Genomic DNA, 26,190 nt, shown 5'->3' on the forward strand with positions numbered 1-26,190 from the left:
TGGCATTTTACAGATTCCCCAGGAGCATGCAGTCAAAAAGCCACTGTATATATTTACAAATTAGCTGGAGCACTTAAGAGATAGGTCTCTGCCCCACGAAGGTACAGTCAAAAAAGCATCTGTATACCTTTACAAACTCAGCCAGAGGAAATGTGAAATCCTGAGAACGCAACTTCTCTAAGTCTGCAAGGGTCAATGTGAGATCCTAGGAAAACTGTCCCGATCCAACTTCAGGGGAAGCAGAGGATCGTGCCCTCACCATCAGGACCACAAGGATGAAGAAGGCTGAGAGTCTCCATCTCAGAACAAGCCGTACTTCCAGGGAAAATGGCCAGAAGGGCAACTTTGAATGCCGCTGTCTGCAAGTCTTTGCTGGTAGGGGGCTCGGCCCCCCAGGAGGAGGGTGCCGGCTGGACAACAGGCAGGGCTGGATCCATAAGTGCCCTCTTTGGGGTTTTCGACGAAGTGATGGTAAGCGTTTTCAGGGAGGTACTTCACGCATGCTGTCGCACTGGGCTGAAATGGGGTCCCCTTACTGTATCCAGGATCCCAGCGAGGCTGGAAGAGCTTGGGCTGGCTGTCCCTAAAGCTGCCTTCGCCCCGGGTCGGCTGGCACTCAGCATGGGTGCAGGAGCACCCCACCGCAGGCCCGGACCGGAGGGACGTGGAGAGGGTGGCGATCCGGTGGATGGCGCGGCGGAGGGTGGCAATCTTGGAGAGCCGCTTGCCACCCAGGTCGTGCCGGAGGGCCAGCCGCAGGGCGTTGAAGGCCTGGTTGTAATCAAGGATTCTCTTGCGCTCCCGGACGTTGGCCGCCATGCGCCGGGCTTTGGAGCGCATGGGCCGGACCCTGCGCTTCTCTGGGGCCTCCTCGAGGTTTCCAGGGAAGGCCGAGGACTTGGCCTTGCAAGGCTGCAGGAAGCGGGTCCTTTGCTTGGGCATACCTCGTGCCTCTCCTTCCCAGGGGTCTGGCTCTTCCAGGTGGCTCAGAGCAGCTCTGGGCATTTTTGAGCCTCTCTGTTCAGATTTCTCTCCCTCTCCCCGTGCAGATCTTTGCTGGACAGTCCTGTGTACCAGGCTCCTCCTTCTCTTCTTCCTCCTCCTCCTCCAAACTCCTGGAGGCTGAGATTTAATTATACCACGTGGAATCCCGTCCCAGGTAGCCTTTTTTATCACCAGCCTCCAGGTATCCTGGGGTTAGAGGCACCAGCTTATTCAGGAAGCCGCTCGCGTGGAGACCAGATTTTCCCACCTCGTTGCACCACTCTGCCTCTTTGTCACACCCTCAACTCCAACTCGAGTTCCTTGCCTACACTGCAGGGTGGGCTGTCTAACAAGAGCTCCCGATACTGTGGAACGAGTCAAATGCTTTTGCAGTGTACATAAATTATTGTATCCAGCACACCGGACAAAGGCAGCTTCTGAATGCCAGGTGCTGGAAGCCACAGGACGGGAGAGCTGTTGATCTGCTTGGGTTTTGCTTGCAAGCTTCCTGTTGGAACATCTGGTTGGCCATTGTGAGAAGAAGATGCTGGACTAGGTGGGCCCCCTTTGGCCTGATCCTGCAGCCAGGCTCTGCATACACTCAGGACGGAATTTCCTTTCCCGCCAGCCCTTCGACCCTCCAAAAGTTGTAATAAGCACCTTGGTTGCCTTCCCAGGAAAAGACACTGTCTTTAAATCACTGGCCCCTTTCTCCCAGATGTCTGTGGCTAGCTATTAATTTAGGCCTCTCCCCCACCACCAATTTCTTTTTTAAAAATAAAAATAAATTGGGCCTCTTGGCAAGGCGAGATTCCAGCGTCCATGAAGAACCAGGCAGGTGTAAAACATGCCTCCCTTTGAAGTCTCCCTTCCCATCCTCCTCGTTCCCTCGGGGGTCCCTGCAGCTGATTTATTGGATGCAGACCCTGAAATTAGCCATGGCTTCAAAAGGTCCAAACAGGAGCATGGCAAGAGACAAACGGAACAGGTAGTAATTGCTGTGATCAATTACTGGACACAAATCAGACACAGGCTGATAAAAGGTTGGAGGAGCTGCCTCTCAGGTTTGTAGGCCTAACAAGGACACAGCAATTTGTCAGTTTTGTTAACATTTTTTGTTTGAGGTTATATTGCATCTCTCGCCTTCCAACTACGGAGATCAAGGGGGCATTTAATGTCTCTCCCCTGCCCTACTGTATCCTCGGTGCAACCCTGCACATGAACTCATCTAGGAGTGCCATCCTATGCATATTTTCAATTGAGCATAGTGACTGTTGCAACTTCCTGTAGCAGGGAGTTCCAGAGGTTTGTTAGGCATCAATTGTGCAAAGGACCGATTGTCTGGCGCTTTTAAATTTATTTTCTGAAGCTGATAAAGATCTTAAAAATAACAAACTCGTTTCTCACCTTTTGACTGCAGCAAGGATGTCTGTTATGTGTTATTGTTTATTAGACGTGACCTTGAGGCGATTTACAAAATAAAAATAAAAAGGTAAAAACACAAATAAGTGGTTTAATCAAAAACAGCAAAACAATAATCACCCTCAAACATATTTAAAAGGCTGTAGAATATTAATCAGTCGAAGACCTGGTTGGAGAGGAGCATTTCAGCCTGGTGCCTAAAGATGGATAATGAAGGCAGCAGCCGAAAATCCTGCAACAGGGAGCCACTGCAGGAAAGGCCCTGTTCTCATGTTGCCACCCTCCAGACCTCATGTGGAAGAGGCACACAAAGAAGGGCCTCAAAGAATGATTACAGGGTCTGGGGCAGTATATACATGGTACCTTGGGTTAAGTACTTAATTCGTTCCAGAGGTCCGTACTTAACCTGAAACTGTTCTTAATCTGAAGCACCACTTTAGCTAATGGGGCCTCCTGCTGCCGCCCCGCTGCCAGGGCACAATTTTTGTTCTCATCCTGAAGCAAAGTTCTTAACCTGAAGCACTATTTCTGGGTTAGCGGAGTCTGTAACCTGAAGCGTATGTACCGGTAACCCGAGGTACCACTGTATGGGGAGAGGTATAAACTATCCTTGAGGTATTGCGGTCCTGAGCTGTTTAAGGCTTTATAGCACTTTGAATTGGGCCCGGAAGCTATCTGGCAGGCCGTGCAGCCAGGCCAGGATCGGTGTGATACGCTCCAACAATTGCAACAGCACACTCCAGCAGAACATCATAGAATCATAGAATCATAGAGTTGGAAGAGACCACAAGGGCCATCGAGTCCAACCCCCTGCCAAGCAGGAAACACCATCAGAGCACTCCTGACATATGGTTGTCAAGCCTCTGCTTAAAGACCTCCGAAGAAGGAGACTCCACCACACTCCTTGGCAGCAAATTCCACTGTCAAACAGCTCTTACTGTCAGGAAGTTCTTCCTAATGTTTAGGTGGAATCTTTTTTCTTGTAGTTTGGACCCATTGCTCCGTGTCCGCTTCTCTGGAGCAGCAGAAAACAACCTTTCTCCCTCCTCTATGTGACATCCTTTTATATATTTGAACATGGCTATCATATCACCCCTTAACCTCCTCTTCTCCAGGCTAAACATGCCCAGCTCCCTTAGCCGTTCCTCATAAGGCATCGTTTCCAGGCCTTTGACCATTTTGGTTGCCCTCCTCTGGACACGTTCCAGTTTGTCAGTGTCCTTCTTGAACTGTGGTGCCCAGAACTGGACACAGTACTCCAGGTGAGGTCTGACCAGAGCAGAATAACTAACTAGATCGTAGACGTGAAGGAACTAGACGTAACTAGAAGGAATCCCATTTGCAGCTCGGCCCACGACTGCCTTCAGGAAGATGGAGAGTTGGAAAGGGATGCACATTCATTTTGGGGAAACGAATTGATTAAAAGGGAGGGGATTGCAGCTGCCTGCTCATACTGCCTCCCTGCCTGCTGTCACACCACCTCCAGCCTCCTAGGAATGTCGAGCCCAAAAGCCGGGTGGCAGCTAGCCCAGACAACTGCCTGCCCCGAGGTCCTTGTCCCGCCGCAAAAGGGGACAGGAAGGTCTCTGTTTTCAGGGAGCAAATTATTTCCCCGGCCTCTTTTATCACCTGCTCCAATCTGTCTCGCAACCGCCCTTCCTTCCTGGTCCTTGGGCGGGGGGCGTGACTGGGACCCCCTGAGCAAATTCCTGCACCTTGCAGCTTGGGAGATGGAGGAGGGAGGGAGAATGTAAGGGCATAAGGAGAGCCCATGTGGGGTCAGGCCCATGCTGGATCAGGCCAAGCAGATGCCCCAAAGGGAAACCAACATGCAGGATCCAGGCCCAAGAGCAACTCTACCCTCCTGTGGTTTTCAGCAACTGGGATTCAGAAGCATGGCTGCCTCCAGCCATTGTGTGGCGGGGAGTTCCACAGTCCAGCTATTTGCTGTATGCGAAATGACTTTCTTTTATCTTTTATTATCTTATTGTTTTATTAGATTTATATACTGCCTTTCATCACAAGATCTCAGGAGAGGTTCACAAGACAGAAGCACAAATAAATAGTTAAAACAGAAACAGCGAAACAATAACCGCCCCCTCCCACAAGCACATTTAAAATATTATTATTTATTAGGTTATCTGCCCTGAATCTTCAGCTTCAATGGATCTCTCCGAGTTCTAGTGTTAGGAGAGAGGGAGGAAAACTTCCCTTTATCCACTTTCTCCATGCCATGCATTATTCAACTTCTATCACGTCCCCATCTCTGACTCCTTTCTCGCTGCCTGCAAGAAACACTGGGTAGACTGCTGCTGAACTTAGAGGCTCCACTTAAACCTGTACTTTATGTCTCCATTAACATTTATTTTCTTCTTAGCAAATACCTGCTCACAGAACCCGTACACAGCCTAGTTTTCTTGCCATTGTCATTTCAGGTTTTGTGCAAATATAGCATTGTGTGTGTGTGTGTGTGTTTGATTCAGGGCAGGGAACTCCCCCTCCAACCCCCCCCCCTTTTGATTTATCGCTTTCCACCCTGTTGGCAAGATTTACAAGCCTGAGCACCCAGAAATGGGTGGCGGGCGGACCTAGCGTCAGGATGATTTCTTGTCACACCGTAAATCTTGTGGTTCAGAGAAGGGGGGAGCAGCTTTCCGAAAAAGACCTCTCCTAGCTCTGAATATGTGGGGCATGTAGGGGCAGTGGGGATGGGTGGCTGAGTGAATTTTAAGAGACAGGCACCTGAGTTTAGCAGGGGTGCAAAGTGAGGCAGGAACAAACAGGTTTGGGGCACCAGCAAAAAAAAATATCATGGCTTTGGCCAACAAGACAAAGTATTTGGGTTTTTTAAAATAATAATAAGGCTTGAACCACATCAGGATTTGTCTAACTCCATCCCCCCACCCGGACATCCTGCTTCCGATGATGGACAGCACGGTGTCCTGGGAACTGGACAATAAGGTAGTAACCATTCCTCAATGGTTGTTTCCCTAGCATCTGGTATTCATGGGTAAATGGCATCTAGATATGGAAGCTCCACTCAAGCCCACCATTTGTTTTTATAAATAGGTAAAGGTAAAGGGACCCCTGACCATTAGGTCCAGTTGTGGCCAACTCTGGGGTTGCGGCGCTCATCTCGCTTTATTGGCCGAGGGAGCCGGCGTACAGCTTCCGGGTCATGTGGCCAGCAGGACTAAGCCGCTTCTGGCGAACCAGAGCAGCGCATGGAAACGCCGTTTACCTTCCGGCCAGAACGGTACCTATTTATCTACTTGCACTGGCGTGCTTTCGAACTGCTAGGTTGGCAGGAGCAGGGACTGAGCAACGGGAGCTCACTCCGTCGCGGGGATTCGAACCGACGACCTTCTGACTGGCAAGCTCTAGACTCTGTGGTTTAGACCACAGCACCACCTGCGTCCCGTTTTTATAAATATATACCGCTTAATTACAGTCATCCCTAAGCAGTGCACAGGCTCTTCAATACAGTGAAAAGAAAAATCAGTTAACGCTATGAAATCAGAATTTGCTCAAACTGCCTGCTAATTAATATTTAAAAAATTAAAATTCAGTCACCGGAAGTTCAACAGGGAGGGAGCCTGTTTGACCTCAGCTGGATGTTCCATAGAATCGGGTGGATTCTATGGTGGATCTGAGCTGTGCACCTGAGCCACAAGGGGCCACTAACAAGGACTCCCCCACCAAAGAAAAAAACAGCGATCAAGCAGGGATAGAAGACGTCTCTATGAACACCCCCCCTGCCCTTTTTAAATATCTATCAGCTCACTAAGGTTGGTTTCCTTGCTGTTATGCTTTGATTGCAGACCTTGAGAGACTCTCTCCCTAATCCCAGAGCTAATCTATCGTGCTTCCACCACCTATAACTAAAGGCTGCGCCCAAGGGGCTAGTCCCTGTGGAGTAAGCTTTGAGAAGCCAAGGCCTCTCCCCTTCCCTCCCTCTGGGGCTGTTTTCTCTTGCGGAGCAGCCACTCAGCCACAGGCAAAGCAAAACGTTAATCTGGGTTGCCCATCGCCCCACACAAATGGGGCGCTGTGGGGTCGCCTCCTCACCCCTCTAGCAACCAACCCAGGTGGGCTGTGCCAAGAGAGCAGCTTTGCATTAAAAAACTATTATTATTATTATTATTATTATTATTATTATTATTATTATTATTATTTTATTTATACCCCGCCCTCCCCAGCCAAGACCAGGCTCAGGGTGGTTAATACCAGGTATAAAAACAATTGATTAAAATACAGCTTAAAAACAAGATTAAAGTACCACATTCAAATGCAGCCTCATTTCACTAGAAACTCAAATCAAAAACTTTTTGGGGATGAATACGTCAAGTCTTCACCAAGGCTGGTCCTACGTGGGCCAGAAAAAAAGCCAGACTGGTCCTACGTGGGCCAGAAAAAAAGCCAGGGAAGTCCCCAAATAGGAGTTCATCACAGAAGGAGAAAGGAAAAAGGAAAGAGGAGGAAGGGATCAAGTTGATTCCAAGCCAAAGGCCAGGTGGAACAACTCTGTCCTACAGGCCCTGCGGAAAGAAATCAGATCCCTCAGGGCCTTGGTCTCATGAGACAGAGCGTTCCACCAGGCTGGAGCCAGTGTTGAAAAGGCCCTGGCTCTGGTTGAAGCTAATCTAACTTCCTTAGGGCCCGGGACCTCTAGGGTGTTGCTGTTTATGAACCTTAAGGTCCTCCGTGGGGCAGACCGGTCCCGTAGCTACGATGGTCCTATTGCATCTTCTGCTGCAGGATTTCATTCTCCACAAATCAAAGAACCCAGGAAAATCCCTGCAGGATCAGGCCATCTAGTCCTGCCTCCTCTTCTCACAGCGGCCGACTAGATGCCCCCAAGGGAAACCAGCAAGCAGGACCTGTCTAATCCTCTTTTTAAGCCATCCAAGTTGCTGGCCATTCCCACCTCCAGTGGCAGGCAGTTCCATAGTTTAACTACGTGCAGCATGAAGAAGTAATCTGAATCTGTTTGGGCTTGTGAGGTGTGGAGGGGGGCTGTGTATGGATCAACACCATTGCCAAGTAGTCTTGTGGGGGGGGGATATATTCAATTGGGGGTTTGGTTGCTCATTCTTCCTCTCCCATCATTTGCGGCCAGGTCATTCCTGCAGGGCAGTCAGTAGCACGGTGACACCACCCACCCACCCAGGCTAAATGGACCCTGCCCCTCAACAACTGGGTGTGGGCGAACGCCTTCTGTGGCAAATGGTTTTGACAATGAGGGGTCATCTATTTTTTTCTTGGGGGGCTTGGGCTAACTACGTCATGGGAAATATGCTGTCCTTTCCCCTCCCTGGCAAAACAGGATGCCAGCAAGGCTAAATCAATTCGTGCAATTCCCATTGTATGTTAGCCGGTTTAATTTAGCTAAGTAGCTCCGATCGCTCCAGCTGACAAACGTCCAATAAAATGAGTAAATACATAAAGCAAGCCACGTTGCGCTCTCTCTCGTTGAGGGAGGGCGGGGGCTCCTCAGCCTTTTAACAACTTGTTGTGGGGTGGTAAAAAAAACACACCCCACCTTCTGTAAGTTTATGCAGGATAAAGGTGCCTGTTTCGTTTCATCCTTGCTTGATGGAGGCATTTTGATGGACGCATCAGAGTTGGGGGGCAGCGGCGAGAGATGGACCCCTCCTTAATACACTCGCTTTTCATTGATTTTGGTGACTCTAGATTTCCTCCTCCGCTTCCATCGCTGAAAGAAAGGTTGCATTGTGTTCTGGCTCTCTCTGGTGGAAGAATTAGGAAGTTCAGGTGCTTGTGAGCTAATGTGGTCTAATGGTTAACTCAGGCATCCCCAGACTCGGCCCTCCAGATATTTGGGATTACAACTCCCATCATCCCTAGCTAACAGGACCAGTGGTCAGGGATGATGGGAATTGCAGTCCCGAAACGTCTGGAGGGCTGAGTTTAGGATGTCTGGGTTGTTGTTGTTTAGTCGTTTAGTCGTGTCCGACTCTTCGTGACCCCCTGGACCAGAGCACGCCAGGCACTCCTGTCTTCCACTGCCTCCCACAGTTTGGTCAAACTCATGCTGGTAGCTTCGAGAACACTATCTCGTCCTCTGTCATCCTCTTCTCCTTGTGTCCGCCTCTTTGTGACCCCCTGGACCAGAGCACGCCAGGCACTCCTGTCTTCCACTGCCTCCTGCAGTTTGGTCAGACTCATGTTTGTAGCTTCAAGAACACTGTCCCACCATCTCGTCCTCTGTCGTCCCCTTCTCCTTGTGCCCTCCATCTTTCCCAACATCAGGGTCTTTTCCAGGGAGACTTCTCTTCTCATGAGGTGGCCAAAGTCTTGGAGCCTCAGCTTCAGGATCTGTCCTTCCAGTGAGCACTCAGGGCTCATTTCCTTCAGAATGGAGAGGTTTGATCTTCTTGCAGTCCATGGGACTCTCAAGAGTCTCCTCCAGCACCATAACTGAAGAGCATCAATTCTTTGGCGATCAGCCTTCTTTATGGTCCAGCTCTCACTTCCATACATCACTACTGTACTGGGAAAACCAGAGCTTTAACTAACTTTGTTGGCAAGGTGATGTCTCTGCTTTTTAAGATGCTGTCTAGGTTTGTTTAGGTTTGTCTGGGTTAACTGTTACCAAACCTCCAGATGTTATTGTACCCTCGTTCCCATCGCCGCTGACCATTGGGCATGCTGGCTGCTGGGGCTGGTGGGAATTGGAGTCCCACAACGTATGTAAAGCGCTGCTTGGGCCACCCCGTGTTAGAGTGCCAGGCTACGGACCCAAGGAGGCTGGGTTCAAATCCATACCACCCTGGATGACCTTGGGCCAGTCATACTGCCTCAGTCTAGCCTACCTCACAGGGTCGTTGTGAATGCTTAGACACCATATAGGCCACCCTGAGCTTCCTACCGGAAGCCGGGGATAAAGTTGTTGTCATTTCCTTAACAAACGTCCTCTGCCTTTGTGTTAAAGACACGGGAAGGTATTCTGAAGTGCAGAGACACTGCCTTATTGCTGAGTCAGACCATCTAGCTCAATATCGTCTACACTGACTGGCAGCAGCTGCCTGGAGTTTCAGGCAGGGTTCTTTCCCATCATTAGACCCCCTGCTATTGTTTAGCTCAAGGCTATCAGTTTCAGAGGAGGGACACGGGTGGCGCTGTGGGTTAAACCACAGAGCCTAGGACTTGCCGATCAGAAGGTCGGTGGTTCAAATCCCCGCAATGACGGGGTGAGCTCCCGTTGCTCGGTCGCTGCTCCTGCCAACCTAGCAGTTCAAAAGCACGTCAAAGTGCAAGTAGATAAATAGGCACCGCTCTGGCAGGAAGGTAAACGGCGTTTCCGTGCGCTGCTCTGGTTCGCCAGAAGCGGCTTAGTCCTGCTGGCCACATGACCCGGAAGCTGTATGTCAGCTTCCTTGGCCAATAAAGCGAGATGAGCGCCGCAACCCCAGAGTCGGCCACGACTGGACCTAATGGTCAGGGGTCCCTTTCCCTTTACCTATCAGATTCAGAGTTTTTGTAAGTGATGTCAAGCACCACCTTGCGGACCATATTATAGGGCATCTTCACCCACCCACAAGAAGGTATTTACCCTGAGGTCCTGTTCCCAAGCCCTGCCAGGAGATGCCAGGGATTGAATATAGGACCTTCTGCATGCCAAGCAGGTGCTCTGCCCCTGAGCCACACCCCATGTATTTGCCTTGGTTTTAAAAGCAAGTGGCGACTGCAACAAAATGTTGCAGCGCATACATCGAGGGCGGTTGTGCATCTTGCTGTATGGAAGACAGTCCTCTGAGTTGAAGGAGCCATCTCTCAGAAAGGCTGTCCCATCCAAATTGGAAAAACTGTGGTGTTCTTTCTTTCTTTCTTTCTTTCTTTCCAGCAGCTGACAGGCAGCCTGGAGCAGTGGTTAGAGTGTCACACCAGGACCTGGGAAACCAGGGTTCAAATCCCCACTTGGCCATGATGCTCGCTGGATATGACTGCCTCTCAGTCTCGCCTACCTCACAGGGTTGTTGTGGGGTTTGAATGAGGAACTCCTTGGAGAAAAAAGTGGGATGTTAATGCAATAAATGAGAAATAGAACGGGGGAGGCACATATCTGAGCACACTTTCCCCCGCCCTGGAGACACATGTTGCATGATGTCTGTTTCAGTGACAGCAATTTTCTCCTAAATTTGCACCTAAACATTTAAGCTATCGTGCATTTTTAAAAATAGAAATCAATGCCATCTGTTTCAAGTAATGTGTGCCTCCTCACCAAGCTGTTTGGGGATCAGGCTGGTCTATTCTCCCCCCCCTCCCCCCGCCGTTGCCTCAGTTTCCCCTTGGTCTTTTTTAGCAGATGTTCACTGCTCAGTGTCTTATGGATGACCACTGAGCTGGCTCCATTTTCAGTGAACTGATGTTGGGTTCCCTTCCACCTTCATTTTAAAAAAGCAAATAGTGTGTGTGTTGTATTTCTGCAAGCTGAGCATGCTAATAACTTGCTCTCGTTTCTCAGGGGCTCTGTTTGGGGGTCCGATTCTGTTGGCCCCCAACCAGCGGTCTTTGCTGTTAGAGGAAATAAGGCAGCCTAGCAAGCTGCATTTATTTATTTCATTTCATTTCATTTCCTAAGATGTATACACTGCTTGATTGTAATATATATATATAGTGTGTGTGTGTGTGTGTGTGTGTGTATTTATAAACTATCTCAAAATGGTTTACCCAAAAAAAATCACTAAAAAATAATAATGACAATTTCCTCCCCCCTACTTATTTTGAAAATTTATTTTTCTTTATTTTTTTTTACAAAGTAATTATCATAAATAAGTAAAAATAAAAACGTGCGCCCCACCACCAAGACTATTCCATTGTAACTATCCAACTTCCCTAAATTTCAACACCTCTTGCGTTGGTTTGATCCCTTTTCATTTTAACAGTACAAATTCTACAAACACCGTCCATATCTCCTCGAAATCATTTCTCCTGCATATTCCCCATCTTTCCTTAATGGCACGTGTTAATTTATCATTAATAGCTATATCCCACACCTCTTTGTACCATTCTTCCATTTTATATTCTGCTTGCCCCTTCCACTTCTTAGCTATAATATTTCGTGCAGCTGTCAATAAATTTGTGAGCAAGTCCTTCATAGCCTGTGAACCTTCCACCTCATCGTAAATTGATAATAACGCTACCTCTGGACTAACAACAAACATTTAAAACTCTTGAAAAGTTAAAATAGTAATACCCAAGAAACAGATTAAAACCTGCACCAGCTTTCTGAACATCTAGGTGAGCTTGCCTTCACAAAAATGCTTTCAGCAGCTGCCAAAAAGCGGGCAGTGGTGTCAACAGGCGGGGAGTTCCAAAGTGTAAAAAGGTTGAGTTCCTTGAATTGCAAAATGGGCATCATGGGGCCCCTGTAGCAGTGCCAGTTCCACTGATGGGAGCTGTCAAGTGGGCGCTTGTGGGGGGAGGCAGCAGTCCCTTCTAGAACAAGAATAAGAGCAAAAATGAAAGGTTTTGCAGCTGGCAAAAGGCAGGCTTAAGTTGCTCCTCTGCAAAATGACGGCCTTTGTGTCCACACTGGGGGGGGGGGGGTAGGGGGTGTCCTGGACTTTTGCTGCCCACAGGATCTTGGGAGCTGAAAGGGCATCACAAGAAGGGCCAGGTGTAGCAGGGGTGAAAAGATTCAAACGGCTGATGTGGCAGGAGGCTGGTGTAGAAGGTGAGGCAACGGAAACCGTGGTCTCGCTGCCTCACACCAAATTCCACGAGCTGAAGTTTGCGGGTTTGTCCTGCAGATGCACTGTCGCTGAGCTATGACCTTTCCCCTAAAAAATAAAACAAAACAAGATCCTAGTCCTCATACTTCCGTAAAAAAGGCTGATTTAAAGAGGAATGTAGGAAGATGCCTTATAATGGGTCCTAGCTCAGTATTGCTCTCTGCCAGCTGCCCCCAAATCATAGAATCATTGAATTGTAGAGTTGGGCCATCTACTGCAACCTGCTGCAATTCAGAAATCTTTTGTTAGGATATAGTTCCGTTCCACCTTAAAAGGGTACAGGCCATGACTGTTGTGTCTCACGTGCCTGTTTACTTCCAGCACAGATCTGCTGGGAACTTCCGTTTGTATGTAGCTTTTGCATTGCTGTTTTGCTGGACACGAAGGGAAGCAGACATGTTTTTTCTTTGTTCCTGCTGCTGAATAAACTGCTGTAAAATACTGCTTACACATGGCTCTGTCCGCCTCTTCTGCTGTGAGAAGATTTACACACTCTGTTGATAGAGCGTGCACGGGTCTCTAAACGTATCTGAGGCTCGTGTCACTGATTGATGCTGTTCCAAGGGAGACAGGTGATCAGCTGCCGGCCAGTGGCTGGAGCCAGCTGGGGGCCTGCCTGATGCCCCTGTCTCCCTGGCAGTATCCCAACATCTTTTGCCCAACGTGGGACTTGAATCCATGACGCTGAGATTAGGAGTCTCATGCTCTAGCGACTGAGCTGTTGTGACCATCTCCCAACTTGTCTTACCTGTTGGCAACTTGCAAATGACCGCAGTGCCTGGAGAAAGGCAGTCAAGTTGTGCATCCATGGCAGTGACCAAAGGAGGAATGCCCTCTGGGAGGAGCACAGAGAGACAAAACGCCATAGTACATCTGCAGCAGCACAGCCGGATGCCTTCCTTTGCCCCGGCTGCATCAAAACATGTCTCTCCTGTATCGGTCTCTACAGCCACAGCAGGCGCTGCAAGCTTCTGACAGTTTGTCTTCACCCCCAAAGCACACTCTGCCATTGTCTCCAGAGACAGATGGGTGCCAATTAATATGCATATGCCGCCTTTTCATCCAAGGAGCCCAAGGCAGAGTACTTGGCTCTCCTTCCCCCCCATTTCATCCTCACAACAACCCTGTGAGGTAGGTTAGGTTGACAGAAGCTGTGACTGGCCCCCAAGGTCGCCCAGTGAGCTTCATGACCGAGAGAGGATTCGAACTCTGGTCTTTCCCAGGTCCTAGTCCAACACTCTAACCATTACACCACCCTGGCCCTCCTCTCTCACACACACTCATACACATGCTATTATTATTTTACTAAGCACTTCGGAGCAATGACAAACCTAAAGGTAAAGGTAAAGGTACCCCTGCCCGTACGGGCCAGTCTTGACAGACTCTGGGGTTGTGCGCCCATCTCACTCAAGAGGCCAGGGGCCAGCGCTGTCCGGAGACACTTCCGGGTCACGTGGCCAGCGTGACATCGCTGCTCTGGCGAGCCAGAGCCGCACACGGAAACGCCGTTTACCTTCCCGCTGGTAAGCGGTCCCTATTTATCTACTTGCACCCGGAGGTGCTTTCGAACTGCTAGGTTGGCAGGCGCTGGGACCGAGCAGCGGGAGCGCACCCCGCCGCAGGGATTCGAACCGCCGACCTTTCGATCAGCAAGTCCTAGGCGCTGAGGCTTTAACCCACAGCGCCACCTGCGTCCCTATGACAAACCTAGACAGCATCTTAAAAAGCAGAGACATCACCTTGCCAGCAAAGGTCCGTATAGTTAAAGCTATGGTTTTCCCAGTAGTGATGTATGGAAGTGAGAGCTGGACCATAAAGAAGGCTGATCGCCGAAGAATGGATGCTTTTGAATTATGGTGCCGGAGGAGACTCTTGAGAGTCCCATGGACTGCAAGAAGATCAAACCTCTCCATTCTTAAGGAAATCAGCCCTGAGTGCTCACTGGAAGGACAGATCCTGAAGCTGAGGCTCCAAGACTTTGGCCACCTCATGAGAAGAGAAGACTCCCTGGAAAAGACCCAGATGTTGGGAAAGATGGAGGGCACAAGGAGAAAGGGACGAGAGAGGGCGAGATGGTGGGACAGTGTTCTCGAAGCTACAAACATGAGTCTGACCAAACTGCGGGAGGCAGTGGAAGACAGGAGTGCCTGGCGTGCTCTGGCCCAGGGGGTCACGAAGAGGCGGACACGACTAAACGACTCAACAACAACAAAGCACTTCGGCCGCTTGCTGCTCAGGCTGAGCCGCTTTTGGAGACACATCCGTGGCGCACGTCCAGCAGATCCCCCAGGGAGGAAGCTGGCTCTAATGCATGTGGCAGAGTTAAAAAGAAAAGAGGGGAAAAAATCTTGCTCCATCAGCACTGGGAGGAGATCCAGGAAAACACTTAGCCAGTGTCACTGAAGGCTTGTTTATTGCGCAGACCTCCCTCCCCTTCCTCAAGCCAGCTGGTTGCATCCAATCCATTTCATTTGATCCGGTGGGGCAGCGAAAGGAGGGGGGAACCCGGGAGAGGAAAGGTCTCCGTGCGCGCCTGCGGATGTGCGCACCGGTGCCGCTTCCCAGCCGACCGCTTGTTGCGAGCTTCGGGTCCATTTCTTGAATGAATGAAAAGCAACCGGCTGATTTGCTTCCACCAAAGCAAGCCTGATCTTCTTCCAGCGAGCGAGGGGGGCTTTTCCAGAAGTCCGAGGATGGAGGGCTGTGAAAGCCGGTGAGGAGCGAGGCTCCCTTGGAAGAACTCGGCGGAGGGACCCCCGTCTTCTTGTTTCCAGGCTGGTGAACTCGGGAGGCGAGAGCGAGACCCCCAAACCGTGTGGGGTGTCGGTGTGGGTCTGTCCTCGGCTGCGGATCAAAGAGGCAGCAGCCCTTGTCTCCAGCGCTGTCTTTGCCGTGGAAGACAGCGATGGCAGGCGATGGAGAAGACCGGAGGTGGCCGGGTCAGGAGCTCAGGTGGAGAAGTAGGGGTGCTGTCCAGCAGGGTGCCACAGCCGGGGGCGGGGGGCGGAATACACCAGCCAGCCCCCCAACCTCAGTTACTAAAAAACAAACGAGGTTAACCGGGGGTCAGAATTTTGCTTTGGAGATGTCCGGATTTCCTTTGCTGTCATCTGGCAGATGTTCTTGTATATGTTTTTTAATTGTTGGGACTTCACTAGGAATGACTTATTTATTTCTTAATTGCCTCTATATCTCCCATGCTCCTCCAGTAAGTTCAAGGGGGTGTACATAGTTCTCCCTGCCTCAAGTCTAATTCCCACAACAACGACCCTGTGAGGTAGGTCAGGCTGAGAAAGGCAGCGACTGGTCCAAGGTCACCCCAAGTGGGGGAGTTGAACCCTGGTCTCCTGGGTCCTCCTAGCCCAGCACTCTAACCACTACACCGCACTGTCTGTCAGGCACTGATCAGCCAATTGCTTGGTGGATCAGCATGAGACGTTGCCATTGGGCTGTTGTTATTAGTAAAGGCAAAGGTAAAGGGACCCCTGACCATTAGGTCCAGTCGTGGCCGACTCTGGGGTTGCGGCGCTCATCTCGCTTTATAGGCTGAGGGAGCTGGCGTACAGCTTCTGGGTCATGTGGCCAGCATGACTAAGCCACTTCTGGCGAACCAGAGCAGCGGACAGAAACGCCGTTTACCTTCCCACCAGAGCGGTACCTATTTATCTACTCGCACTCTGACGTGCTTTCGGACTGCTAGGTTAGCGGGAGCAGGGACCGAGCAACAGGAGCTCATCCCATCGCGGGGATTCGAACCGACGACCTTCTGATCAGCAAGTCCTAGGCACTGTGGTTTAACCCACAGCGCCATTTAAATCTGGTTAGCGAATTATGCTGGGAGACGGTTTGGGCACGAAAAGCAGCATTCAGAGAGACAAGAAGGATGACTTGCATCACTTGTCCCGCCCCCTTTGGCCTTGGGCCCCGCCCACCCCTGGCAGGTGGCCCTTGTGGAGTTGCTCAGAAGGGAATGCGGCCCCCCACCCCTGGCCCACAGTCCAAATTTGGTCGGGAGGAGGGAGAGGCCTTGGGAACAGAGGGCAGTGGGGTAGCGTGGGGGGTGCGGGGGGTCGGCCGCACCGGGCGCAACATCTGGGGGTTATGGTTAGGGGGCGCAAATCCACGGGTTAGGGGGCTCAAATTACTTGCCTTGCCCCGGGTGCTGACAACCCACGCTACGCCACTGACAGAGGGTGATTCTGAGCAGGCAAAGAGAAAGGGAGTTCAAGCACATTTTGTTCAGAATAGCTAAGAAGCTCGGTGACTGGTCTTATTTGTTTGTTTCTTTGTTTATTGCTTTTATACGGTACTTCCACCTTTTTCTCCACTCAAGGTTCTCCTCCCCCTCCTCACTTAATCCCCACAGCAACCCTGTGAGGTAGGTTAGGTCAGTGTCTGGCTCCCTGGTCTCTCTCGGGTCCTAGTCTGACACTCTAACCACTACTCCACACTGCCTCCCAGTTTATATCTCTTGAGTTTGTGCATTTTATGTGACAGTCAGAATGAATAGTAGGTTCTGGGTTCCAATCAGAGTGCTTCCAAACTCTGTGTGTGTGTGTGTGTGTGTGTGTGTGTGTGTTAAGGTTGTAAACAATTGTTCAGATTTTGCAAATGGGACATTGGCAGCAGTTTTTGTTTTCTATTCAGAGCTTTCTGATTACATTTTTTTTTTTTGCAACAGTGATGTCGCCCAAAAATGTGCATGCTTAAGATGCACCCATCCCACAAAAGAGCAGCCTTTTGAAAGCACCCTTCAGCTACTTATTTAGAGCAAAGAAATGGAGATCTTTAGAGAGGTTTATAATAAAAGCAGATGACGCTGGATGTTGGAAGAGTCAGGACAGGCAAAAGAAAGTCCTTCGCAAGGCACAGAGTTAAACTGCGGAACTCATGGCCACATGAGGTAATGATAGCCTTATTATCCCCCATGAATTAGTCTAATCTTTTAAAGACATTCAAGTGAGTGGCTATCAGTAGCTTCTAGCCACAATGGCTATATTCTCCCTCCACTGTTGGTTGCTGCAAATCACAAGAGGGGGGAGAGCTGCTGTTGGAATAAAGTCCTGCCTGTGGGCTTCCCATTGTGGCATCTGTTTGGCCCATGTGTGAACAGGGTGCTGGGGGACCAAATGGGCTTTTTTGCCCAGATCTAGCTCTTCATATGGAACCTCCAGATCCAGAGGCAGTCTATCTAGGTTCCCAGGTTCTTCGGAGCATTTGGCTACTGAGAGAACAGGATGTCGGCCCCTGGTGTCTTCTCTCATCCGTGTGTATCTCACTGCCTCACACTCCACTTGACTGCAGTGGCGATCAGAGGTGGTGGAAGCAGGTAGCCAAAGATGGCACCTGATTGGCCGCTGTGAAAGCCAGAAGCTGGACGAGATGGGCCCCCTTGGGCCTGATACAGCAGCCGCCAAGTTCTCTTTGGAAAGCAGGGTTTCCCAAACTTGGGTCTCCAGCAGTTTTCGGACTACAGTTCCCATCTTCCCTGACCACTGCTCCTGTTAGCTAGGGATGATGGGAGTTGTGGTCCAACAACAGCTGGCGACCCGAGTTTTGAAAACCCTGTAAGGCAGTGGTGGCCAAACTCGGCTGCTCCAGCTGTTTTGGGACTACAACTCCCATCATCCCTAGCTAACAGGACCAGTGGTCAGGAAAGATGGGAGTTGTAGTCCCAAAACACCTGGAGGGCCAAGTTTGGCCATCACTGCCGTAAGGCAACCAGACACACATTTCTCTAGAAATATGAGGAAACGATTCAGACCCTTTTTTCATGTTTGGATTTTTGGTGTGTTTTTTTTTTGGGGGGGGGGTCCCAGCCACTCTTGCTCTTTAGCAAGCGCGTGCACCGCGCCTTAGGGGTCCTGCGCGTCTTTTTGCACGCAGAAGAAGCGCGCTCACCCGGGCCTGGGACAGCAGTCTGAGCCGGCCTTTGCAGCCCCGCCTGCTGGGCGGATCCCTCCGGGCGGAGATTGGGGCTGGCCCAGGGCGCCGAGAGCGGAAGAAGCTCCCGAAGCGAGAGGAGGAGGAGGAGGAGGAGGAGGAAACTTTGGGGAAAGTTTGAATTTATTTGTGCTCCGGGGGAGGCGGACGGGCGAAGACCTTCCGCGCAAAGGAGCGGGGGACGGGGCTCTCCATCCTCGCCAAGGGCCCCTCCGCCCCGGGAGGCCCCGATCCGGGCCCGGCGCCCAGCCATGGGGGACCCGGAGGGAGAAGGAGAAGAAGCGGTGGCGGAGTTCGAGCGCCACTGGCGCCTCGAGTTCCCCGACGAGGCGGCGCCGGCACTGCGCTTGCACTCGGTGGCTTCCATGGAGGAGGAGCTGGGCCGGTGCCGGCGGACGCTGCAGCGGCTTCAGCGGGCCCTGGAGGAGGAGAAGTTCAAAGTGGTCTACTTGGAGGCGGCGCTGCAGCGGCGGGGAGGAGAAGGAGGCGGAGGAGAGCCGCCCGCCCCGTCCAGCCCCTGCGCGCCCGGGGCGCACAAGGAGACGCCGAAGGGTCTTTCCAGCCCCGGCGCGCCTAGGGCGCACGACTCGGCGCCGGGGGAGCCCCCGTTGGCCCGGCGCTTGCCTCCGCCGCCGCCCCCTCGCCTCTGGAAACGCCCCCCAATTCGGGAGCTCCCCGACGGCTGCGGCTCCCCCGAGCGCCACCTGCGCCTGGTCCAGGAAAGCGAGTCTCCCGGCTGCAGCTGCGACCCCGAAAGAGCGGGAGGAGGAGGAGGAGGAGGAGGAGGAAGCAGCGATTGGAGCTGCACCAGCTCCGACCACGAGGATGCTTCGTCCGTAGGTAGGTCTCCGGGCGAGGAGAAGGGGTCCTGGCACGCCCCACCCCACCCTCAGTCTCTCTCCCATTTTCCAGAAAGACACTGGTAGACTGCATCTGCCCAGGGAAGCTCCATTGAAGTGACTTGGCTTTGTCCCGTTTTATTATAACAATGTCATTCCTGGGATATGACCGCAGCTTTGGGACTTAACTGCTACATCTTTGGGCTGTCTGGCACTTGTGGAGGAAAAGGCTATCTCTGGCTTCTGGCCAGGATGGCTCTGCTTCTGAATGCCAGTAGCTGGAACCCGCAGGAGGGGAGAGTGTTGCTCTTATGCTCAGGTCCTGCTTGCCCATTGGGGGCGTCTGGCGCCAGGCACATTTTGTACCAGGCTATCAAAGTGAGGATGCCCAGGCGGCGGGATGGTGTCTAACAATCTCCATCTGGAAGTTCCTGCCATTGGATCTGGGCTGTTTTCACACACTAAGACCACATCCTGTAGAATTCTCACGCTTACATTCTATCTGAATGAATTTCAGGAACCAAAGTGCTTTTTCTGTGCAGCCTGAGCAGGAGCAGTGAACACGTTACAGTTAATTGTTGTAGTTTGTCTTCACTGACCCCACCCTCACTGCCCTGCTCACAGCTGTGAAGAATATTCCTACGTTATGAATGGTCACCATTAAGAAAAAGAGTTAGGAATGAGCCAATATATATGTGGACTGTCCCTGGATTTAGTGACTTTTCTTCTTTAAGTTCTCTAAGTTCTTAATCTAACTCAAGGTTGCCATATAAACTAACCAGATGTTTAACCGAGCATCAATCACCGTCAGTCCTTCATCTGATATCCCATTTTGGCGACTGTAACTTTGGTTTAAGGAGCCATTTGCCCCTAGCTTATATATCTGAGTTTCTAACACTGCTACCTTAACTTGCTGGAGAATCAACATCCCTTGATAAATAAATAACAACAACAAATTAAGTGCCTCTGCAGGAAATTAATAATACATCCTTCGACAAAGGCTAATGGATGCCCTCTTTAAACTTCTTTATGGTTACATTTTATGGCTTTATAGTTGCAAACCGCTTTGATGTATATTCTTTTATGACAAAGCAGTAGGCAAACTGTTTTTATAAATAAATTATTATTATCAACAACAACAACAGTTTTTTGGGTGCAAACCTCCCCACAGCCCAGCATTGCAGATCCCCGGCTCAGCCTCAATAATCAGACCTGGAACCGAGCCCATTGCTCAAAGCAAGACTTGGGTTTGTTTTTGTTCTGCCAGCCGCAAAGCCTCTCCAGGGAAGACCGAGGCAGCTCCTCAGAGAGAGCAGGATTGATGCCGCTGTCAAAGTAGCTTAATAGGTCCAGGACTTTCAGGAAGAGCATGTTATTGCCCGGTTTTAATTTGGCCCCTAGAGGCAAATCTTCTCTCAGCTACGCACACATCGCTTTGAGGGGGTTACGGGATTCATCCCTGCTGGAAACGTCCTGGGGTGTCCAAGCCAGTCTTCAGCGCTAACACTCAATATAGAGTTGTCTTTACAGTAATGGAAACCCAAGGTGCCCCTGAGCATGTACAGAGGGCCCTGTCCTCATGTCTGAGTGGCCACACCTTCCCCAAAACACCTGCAGTTACAGGGAGGGTTTGGGTTAGAGGGAAATTAAAGATTAAGACGGGATTCAGTCTTTTGGTGCAGAAGTACTGAATGTCATGGCACAAGGCAAGGGGTGCCGGACTCCAAATCCCATCAGGCCACAGCTCAGTGGCAGGACAGCTGCTTGGCATGCAGAAGGTCCCAGGTGCAACCCCCCCAAACCCCAAGGCTGCCTACACACCATACATTTAAAACATATTTTCCTCCTCCACTGAAGAAGCTTGGGAACTGCAGTTTAAAGGTGACACAGGAACTGTAGTTCTCTGTGGGGGGTGAACTGCAGTTCCCAGAATATTGGGGGGGGGGGGCGTGTGCTTGAAATGTAAGCAGCTCAGATGACAAGAGGTGGGAAGGGCCTTTGCAGGGGATCTTGAAGACCCGCTGCCGTTCAGAGCAGGCAACCCTGGCCTGGGTGGGCAGAGAATCTGACCTGATAGTAAGGGGGGGGGGAGGACCCCAGCTCAGCAGAAGACCTTTGCGAGGAGAAGAAGGTCCCATTAACAAGGACCAGGTGGGAGGCGATTCAGTTCTCATGCAACTCGGGAGCCATCTGATGAAGCTGAGAAGTCGGAGATTCTGCAAAGTCAAGAGGAAGGACTTGGTCACGCAGCACGGCTACGCTGTCTGCTCCCACCGGAGAGAGTGACAGGTCGCCCAAATCAGCAGCTTTGAAAGCGGGTTAAGGAAAGTCGTGGAGGTTAAAGCTGTTGCTGGCCACAAGGCCCAATGGCTCTGTTCTCCATCCTCAGCCAGAGGCCGTAAGTGCCTCTGAATGCCAGTTTTTGGAAACTGCAAGTCAAGAGAGTTCCTGCTGCCTTCAGGTCCTGCTTGTGTGATTCTCATTGGAAGCCCACTGTTAGAAACTCAGGTGTATAATAAGCTAGGCACCAAGACCCCAGATGGTAGAGCTGCCAGGCGCCATTCTGGCACCCAGGCATCTTCACGCGGTCGCCAGCAGCCGATTGCCAGGTGCAAAATACACCTGGTTCATTTTGAACGTTGGCAGTGGCAGGGAGGTGGAATTGCACCTGGCCGAATCCTTATTTCGCCCACCTGCGTGGACCACTTTGGATGGGTGGTTAGTCGCCTGAGCTCACAACGGCGCCAGGCAACCCGTTTTCTTTTGCCTGCACCAATTTGACTTCAGAAGGTCCCCGATTCAATCCACACTGGCGTGTCCAGAGAGACTCCCTGCCCGAAACCCCTGCGAGCCGCTGCTGGACAGAGTAGGCAGTCTTGAGTCAAATGGGTCAGGAATGCATTTTCAGCTGGGTTCCTCCTGTGGGGTTGTTGCTTGTTTGCGTGTGTGTGTGCGCGCGCGCACCTGTGCACACCTAGGGCTGTCTGGAGTAGCCGGATCATAGAATTGTAGGGTCATTGAGTTTGGCCCCCACTTCCCAAGGCAGTCCATTCCACTGTCAGAAGTGTCTTTCCTTGGGGCTGCGCTAGTTTCAGCTTCAACTTTGAAACCACAGGGACTAGCAGCTTAGCTCAACTTTTTTTTTAAAATCGTTTTTATTTGATCTTACAAATATAAATTTATAACAATACCAAATACATATCCATATATAGAGATTTCTCTAAATCACCAGACATCCACTCCATGGGTCCTATTATCAACATTTAAAACTGCATATAATCTATATTTTGTATCCATCCATATTATCCATAGCATTTGTTACGTTACAAGTGAAATTAGAATCCTGCTAATATTTCCATCTGCTTACAGTGTCTCCTAAATAGATTACAGAATTTCCCCCATTCTTTCAAAAAGTTTTTCTCCTCTTGTTTTCTGAGTTTTCCAGTCAGCTTTGCCATTTTTGGCATAGTCCATCAGCTTTGTTTGCCATTTCTCTGTGGTTGTTGTCGTCATTTAGTCATTTAGTCGTGTCCGCCTCTTCATGACCCCCTGGACCAGAGCACGCCAGGCACTCCTGTCTTCCACTGCCTCCCGCACTTTGGTCAGACTCATGCTGGTAGCTTCAAGAACACTGTCCCACCATCTCATCCTCTGTCGTCCCCTTCTCCTTGTGCCCTCCATCTTTCCCAACATCAGGGTCTTTTCCAGGGAGTCCTCTCTTCTCATGAGGTGGCCAAAGTATTGGAGCCTCAGCTTCACGATCTGTCCTTCCAGTGAGCACTCAGGGCTGATTTCCTTCAGAATGGAGAGGTTTGTTCTTCTTGCAGTCCATGGGACTCTCAAGAGTCTCCTCCAGCACCAGAATTCAAAAGCATCAATTCTTCAGCGATCAGCCTTCTTTGTGGTCCAGCTCTCACTTCCATACATCACTACTGGGAAAATCATAGCTTTTACTATACGGACCTTTGTTGGCAAGTGATGTCTCTGCTTTTTAAGATGCTGTCTAGGCTAGGGACTCTATTCTTTCCATCTCTGGGCTAGTAGTATCCATGTGGCTGTTGTCAGATACATAAATGTAGCTCAGTTTTTTTTAAGGAAAGCTGAGATTATCTCATGCAGCTTGGCCAATTCCCTCCCCACTTGTTTTTTTTTTTTTTTTTTTAATAAATATTTATTAAGATTTTTTTAGAATACAAAATGCAAAAATAATAAACAATGTAACATGAATCATAACACATTTTTCAGAGCTTCTTTGGACTCCCTCGCATCTCCCACTCCCACTTACATCGTTATAAATTTTTTCCAGCAATTTATCATCTTGTTTATATTCTTAAATTTTGTTCAGTTAATTTAATCTATTCTCCACAAATTTTATGTTTCCCTCAATCTCGCTTATCGTCAAATTCAATCTAATTCAGTGGTAGGCGATTATTTATGATCTAGCATCCTTCTTAGCATTCAACCAAATTACAATACTTTTGTAGATAAATCTTGAATTTCTTCCAGTCTTCTTCAACCCTCTCTTCTCCCAGGTCTCGGATTCTGCCAGTCATCTCGGCCAGTTGCATATAGTCCATCAGCTGCATCTGCCATTCTTCCAGTGTGGGTAGATCTTGAGTTTTCCAGCTCCCTCCCCACTTGTTTTTTTTTTTGTGTGTGTGTGTGTGAAAGAGAGGGGAGCATGTTGCCCAACCCACCTAGTTCCTTTCCTAACCAGGAAGTTGCAGCTTTTATATTTTGTATTATCCTGGAGGAACTTGGGTGCATTTGAGCTGAATCTGGCCTTCGTGGGGAGAACTGCCTATGCCAGCTCTTTCTGAGGCGCAAGGTGCTTGTCCAGAGGTCACGGTCCGCGTTGCCAAATGGATGGTGGTACAGCTGTGTCTTTTTCGAGGGAGGTTTTCCTCCAAGGCTGTTGACCTGTGTCTTATATAGTGATGCTGCCACGTGACACCCTCTTTTTTCTTCCTTTCTTTAATTAGCTAAAAGCCCTCTTGGCAGGTTTGCGTCCTGCGGCAGTTCAGAGCCAAGCTCTGCTTAGGTTTCCACTGTGCTTGGCATCCTTTTAGACCAGCCGTCACTAACCTGGCTTCCTCCAGATGCTTTAGACTACAGCTCCCAGCAGTGGCACCAACGGAGAGCCAGTGTGGTTAGAGCGCCGGACTAGAACCTGGGAGACCCGGGTTCAACTCTCCCCCTCTTGGCTATGAAGCTGACTGGGTGTGATTTTAGAATATAATTTTTATTAAAATTTTCCATTATATCAATTCCAATATCAAACAATTTTCACAAATTTCAATTTTTGGACTTCCATCAGCTTCTCTGTCAATCATCCATATTTACCCATTTTTACACATTTTCTAAATTTAATATTGCATTTTAATATTACTTTTACAATCCTCTTTCTGTTTAACAATACTCCTCTACCTTTCACAAAGCCTCTTTAAATCCCACTAGCGTTGTTTGTTCATCACATATACTTTTCAGATATTCTGTAAATTTTCCCCAGTCCTCGATGAACTTGTGGTCCCGTTGATATCTAATCTTCCCAGTTAGTTTGTCCAATTCAGCATAGTCCATAAGTTTCATTCTCCATTCTTCAAGAGTCGGTATTTCTTCCTGTTTCCATTTTTGGGCCATTAATATTCTTGCTGCTGTTACTGCATATTGTAAGAGTTTATTGTCCCTTCTATTTATTTCACTTCCTATTATTCCTAACAGAAAGGCTTCTGATTTCTTTACAAATGTGTATTTCAACATCTTCTTCAATTCATTATATATCATTTCCCAGAAACCTTTCACTTTCTTACACTCCCACCACATATGAAAAAATGTTCCTTCTTTTTCTTTACATTTCGGTCACTGTCTTCTCTCAGCCTTACCTACCTCGCAGGGTTGTTGTGAGGATTAATGGGAGAGAAGGGGGGAAAGCACATACGTCACCTTGAGCTCCTTTGGAGGAAAAGGTGAGATATAAAGGCAATAAATAAAATATTATATGACAGCAACACCTGGAGGGTCCCCCAGCCCTGATGATTACATTTGCTGACCAATTCTGAAACTTCATTATCTGTTTTCAGGTTTCTTTATTTTTAACTTCTTAGTTTTATCAGCTGAGCTGGTTCTTTACAGCTCTACTGATCTTTGGGTAAAGCTTTGAGAACCAAAGAGAGTGTTTCTTTCAGCATTTTGCCATTACAGAGCAGAAATGGGCAAACACTTTCAATTTCTTGGTGCAGAAGTCAAAGTGCAATCTTGCAGGTGCCTCCAAGAGTTTAAGAGACTCACTGGCAGCTATAGGACTGCAGCCTCAGCCTCCTGAGAAACTTGGTTTTAACTTTGTTTTTGGAAGAAAGTCAAGATTCTAGTCCCTACCGTGGGGGGGGGAGAAAGGTAATTGAATGCATGTTCTGGGGAATGCTCAGTGGAACCTTAAAAGGCTGGGACTCTTGAAAAGCAATATTCAACAAATTTGACAGTTGGGTGCTTCATATAATGTGTCGCTTTCAATGGGGGTTGCTTGATGACAGCATTATATTTTATGTATATAGGAAGATATAATGTATTTATAAAGTTAGGCTGCAAAAATATAATACAGCCTGCAGTTTGGCTCTTTTATACAGATAATATTCAGTGTGTGTGTGTGTGTGTGTGTGTGTGTGTAATTTTGCATATAATTACTCAGGCTTCCTTTAAAAAATGAAAAAACTGACAGTGCACAAGCAGACAGGGCCTTGTTGGTGGTGCCTCTTCTGGCAATGGAAAACCTCCCCAGGGAAACCCGCTTGGCTCCTTCTGTTTCTTGCAGGTTCTTGAGATCTGGTGTGTTGTTGTTTTTTTAAAAATAATCCCACTGATTGTGTGAACATTTTTTTTAAAAAAAGGCTGCAATTGTTTTTATAATACTGTTGTGATTTACCCACTATTAACCTTGTGGATTATCGTTTTCCCTCTGAGCACAGATGCGTCGCTCTCTTGCAAGAAAGGGCTGTGTCGCGAAAAGACTAACTTCTCTTATTACCGCATAAGCTTTTGCAGACTGCATCTGGCGAATGGGTCTATATCCACCAGGGAACTCTACTTCTGAGCAGCCAATATCAATACCATAAAGAATAATATTAATTTATGTGTATGGCAGGGGTGAGCAACGTTTTCCTCTAGGCCACATCCTTTCTCTTAAGACCTTGCCTGAGGACTGGCCCTCTGAAGGTTCCCCAGGTGGGGAATGTGGCCCCTGGGCAGCA

At 49.4% G+C, this 26,190-nt stretch overlaps 2 protein-coding genes across 2 annotated transcripts in view; one reads left to right on the top strand and one right to left on the bottom strand.

The window, feature by feature from the left end:
• Positions 1-30: 30 nt before the first annotated feature.
• Positions 31-1,022, bottom strand: BHLHA9 (basic helix-loop-helix family member a9). Its single transcript, XM_079955987.1, has one exon. It carries the CDS (start codon positions 1,003-1,005, stop codon positions 301-303), a length of 705 nt encoding a protein of 234 aa, XP_079812113.1. The 5' UTR covers positions 1,006-1,022; the 3' UTR covers positions 31-300.
• Positions 1,023-18,343: 17,321 nt separating this feature from the next.
• ABR (ABR activator of RhoGEF and GTPase) overlaps positions 18,344-26,190 on the top strand; it is a 121,290-nt gene continuing 113,443 nt past the window's right edge. The window contains exon 1 of the mRNA XM_079955461.1: positions 18,344-18,947. Within this exon, the coding sequence (XP_079811587.1) occupies positions 18,359-18,947 (589 nt within the window). The 5' untranslated portion in view covers positions 18,344-18,358. The remainder of the gene's footprint in view (positions 18,948-26,190) is intronic.

Source organism: Podarcis cretensis (genome assembly GCF_951804945.1).
Source record: "Podarcis cretensis genome assembly, chromosome: 15".
Lineage (NCBI taxonomy): Eukaryota > Metazoa > Chordata > Lepidosauria > Squamata > Lacertidae > Podarcis > Podarcis cretensis.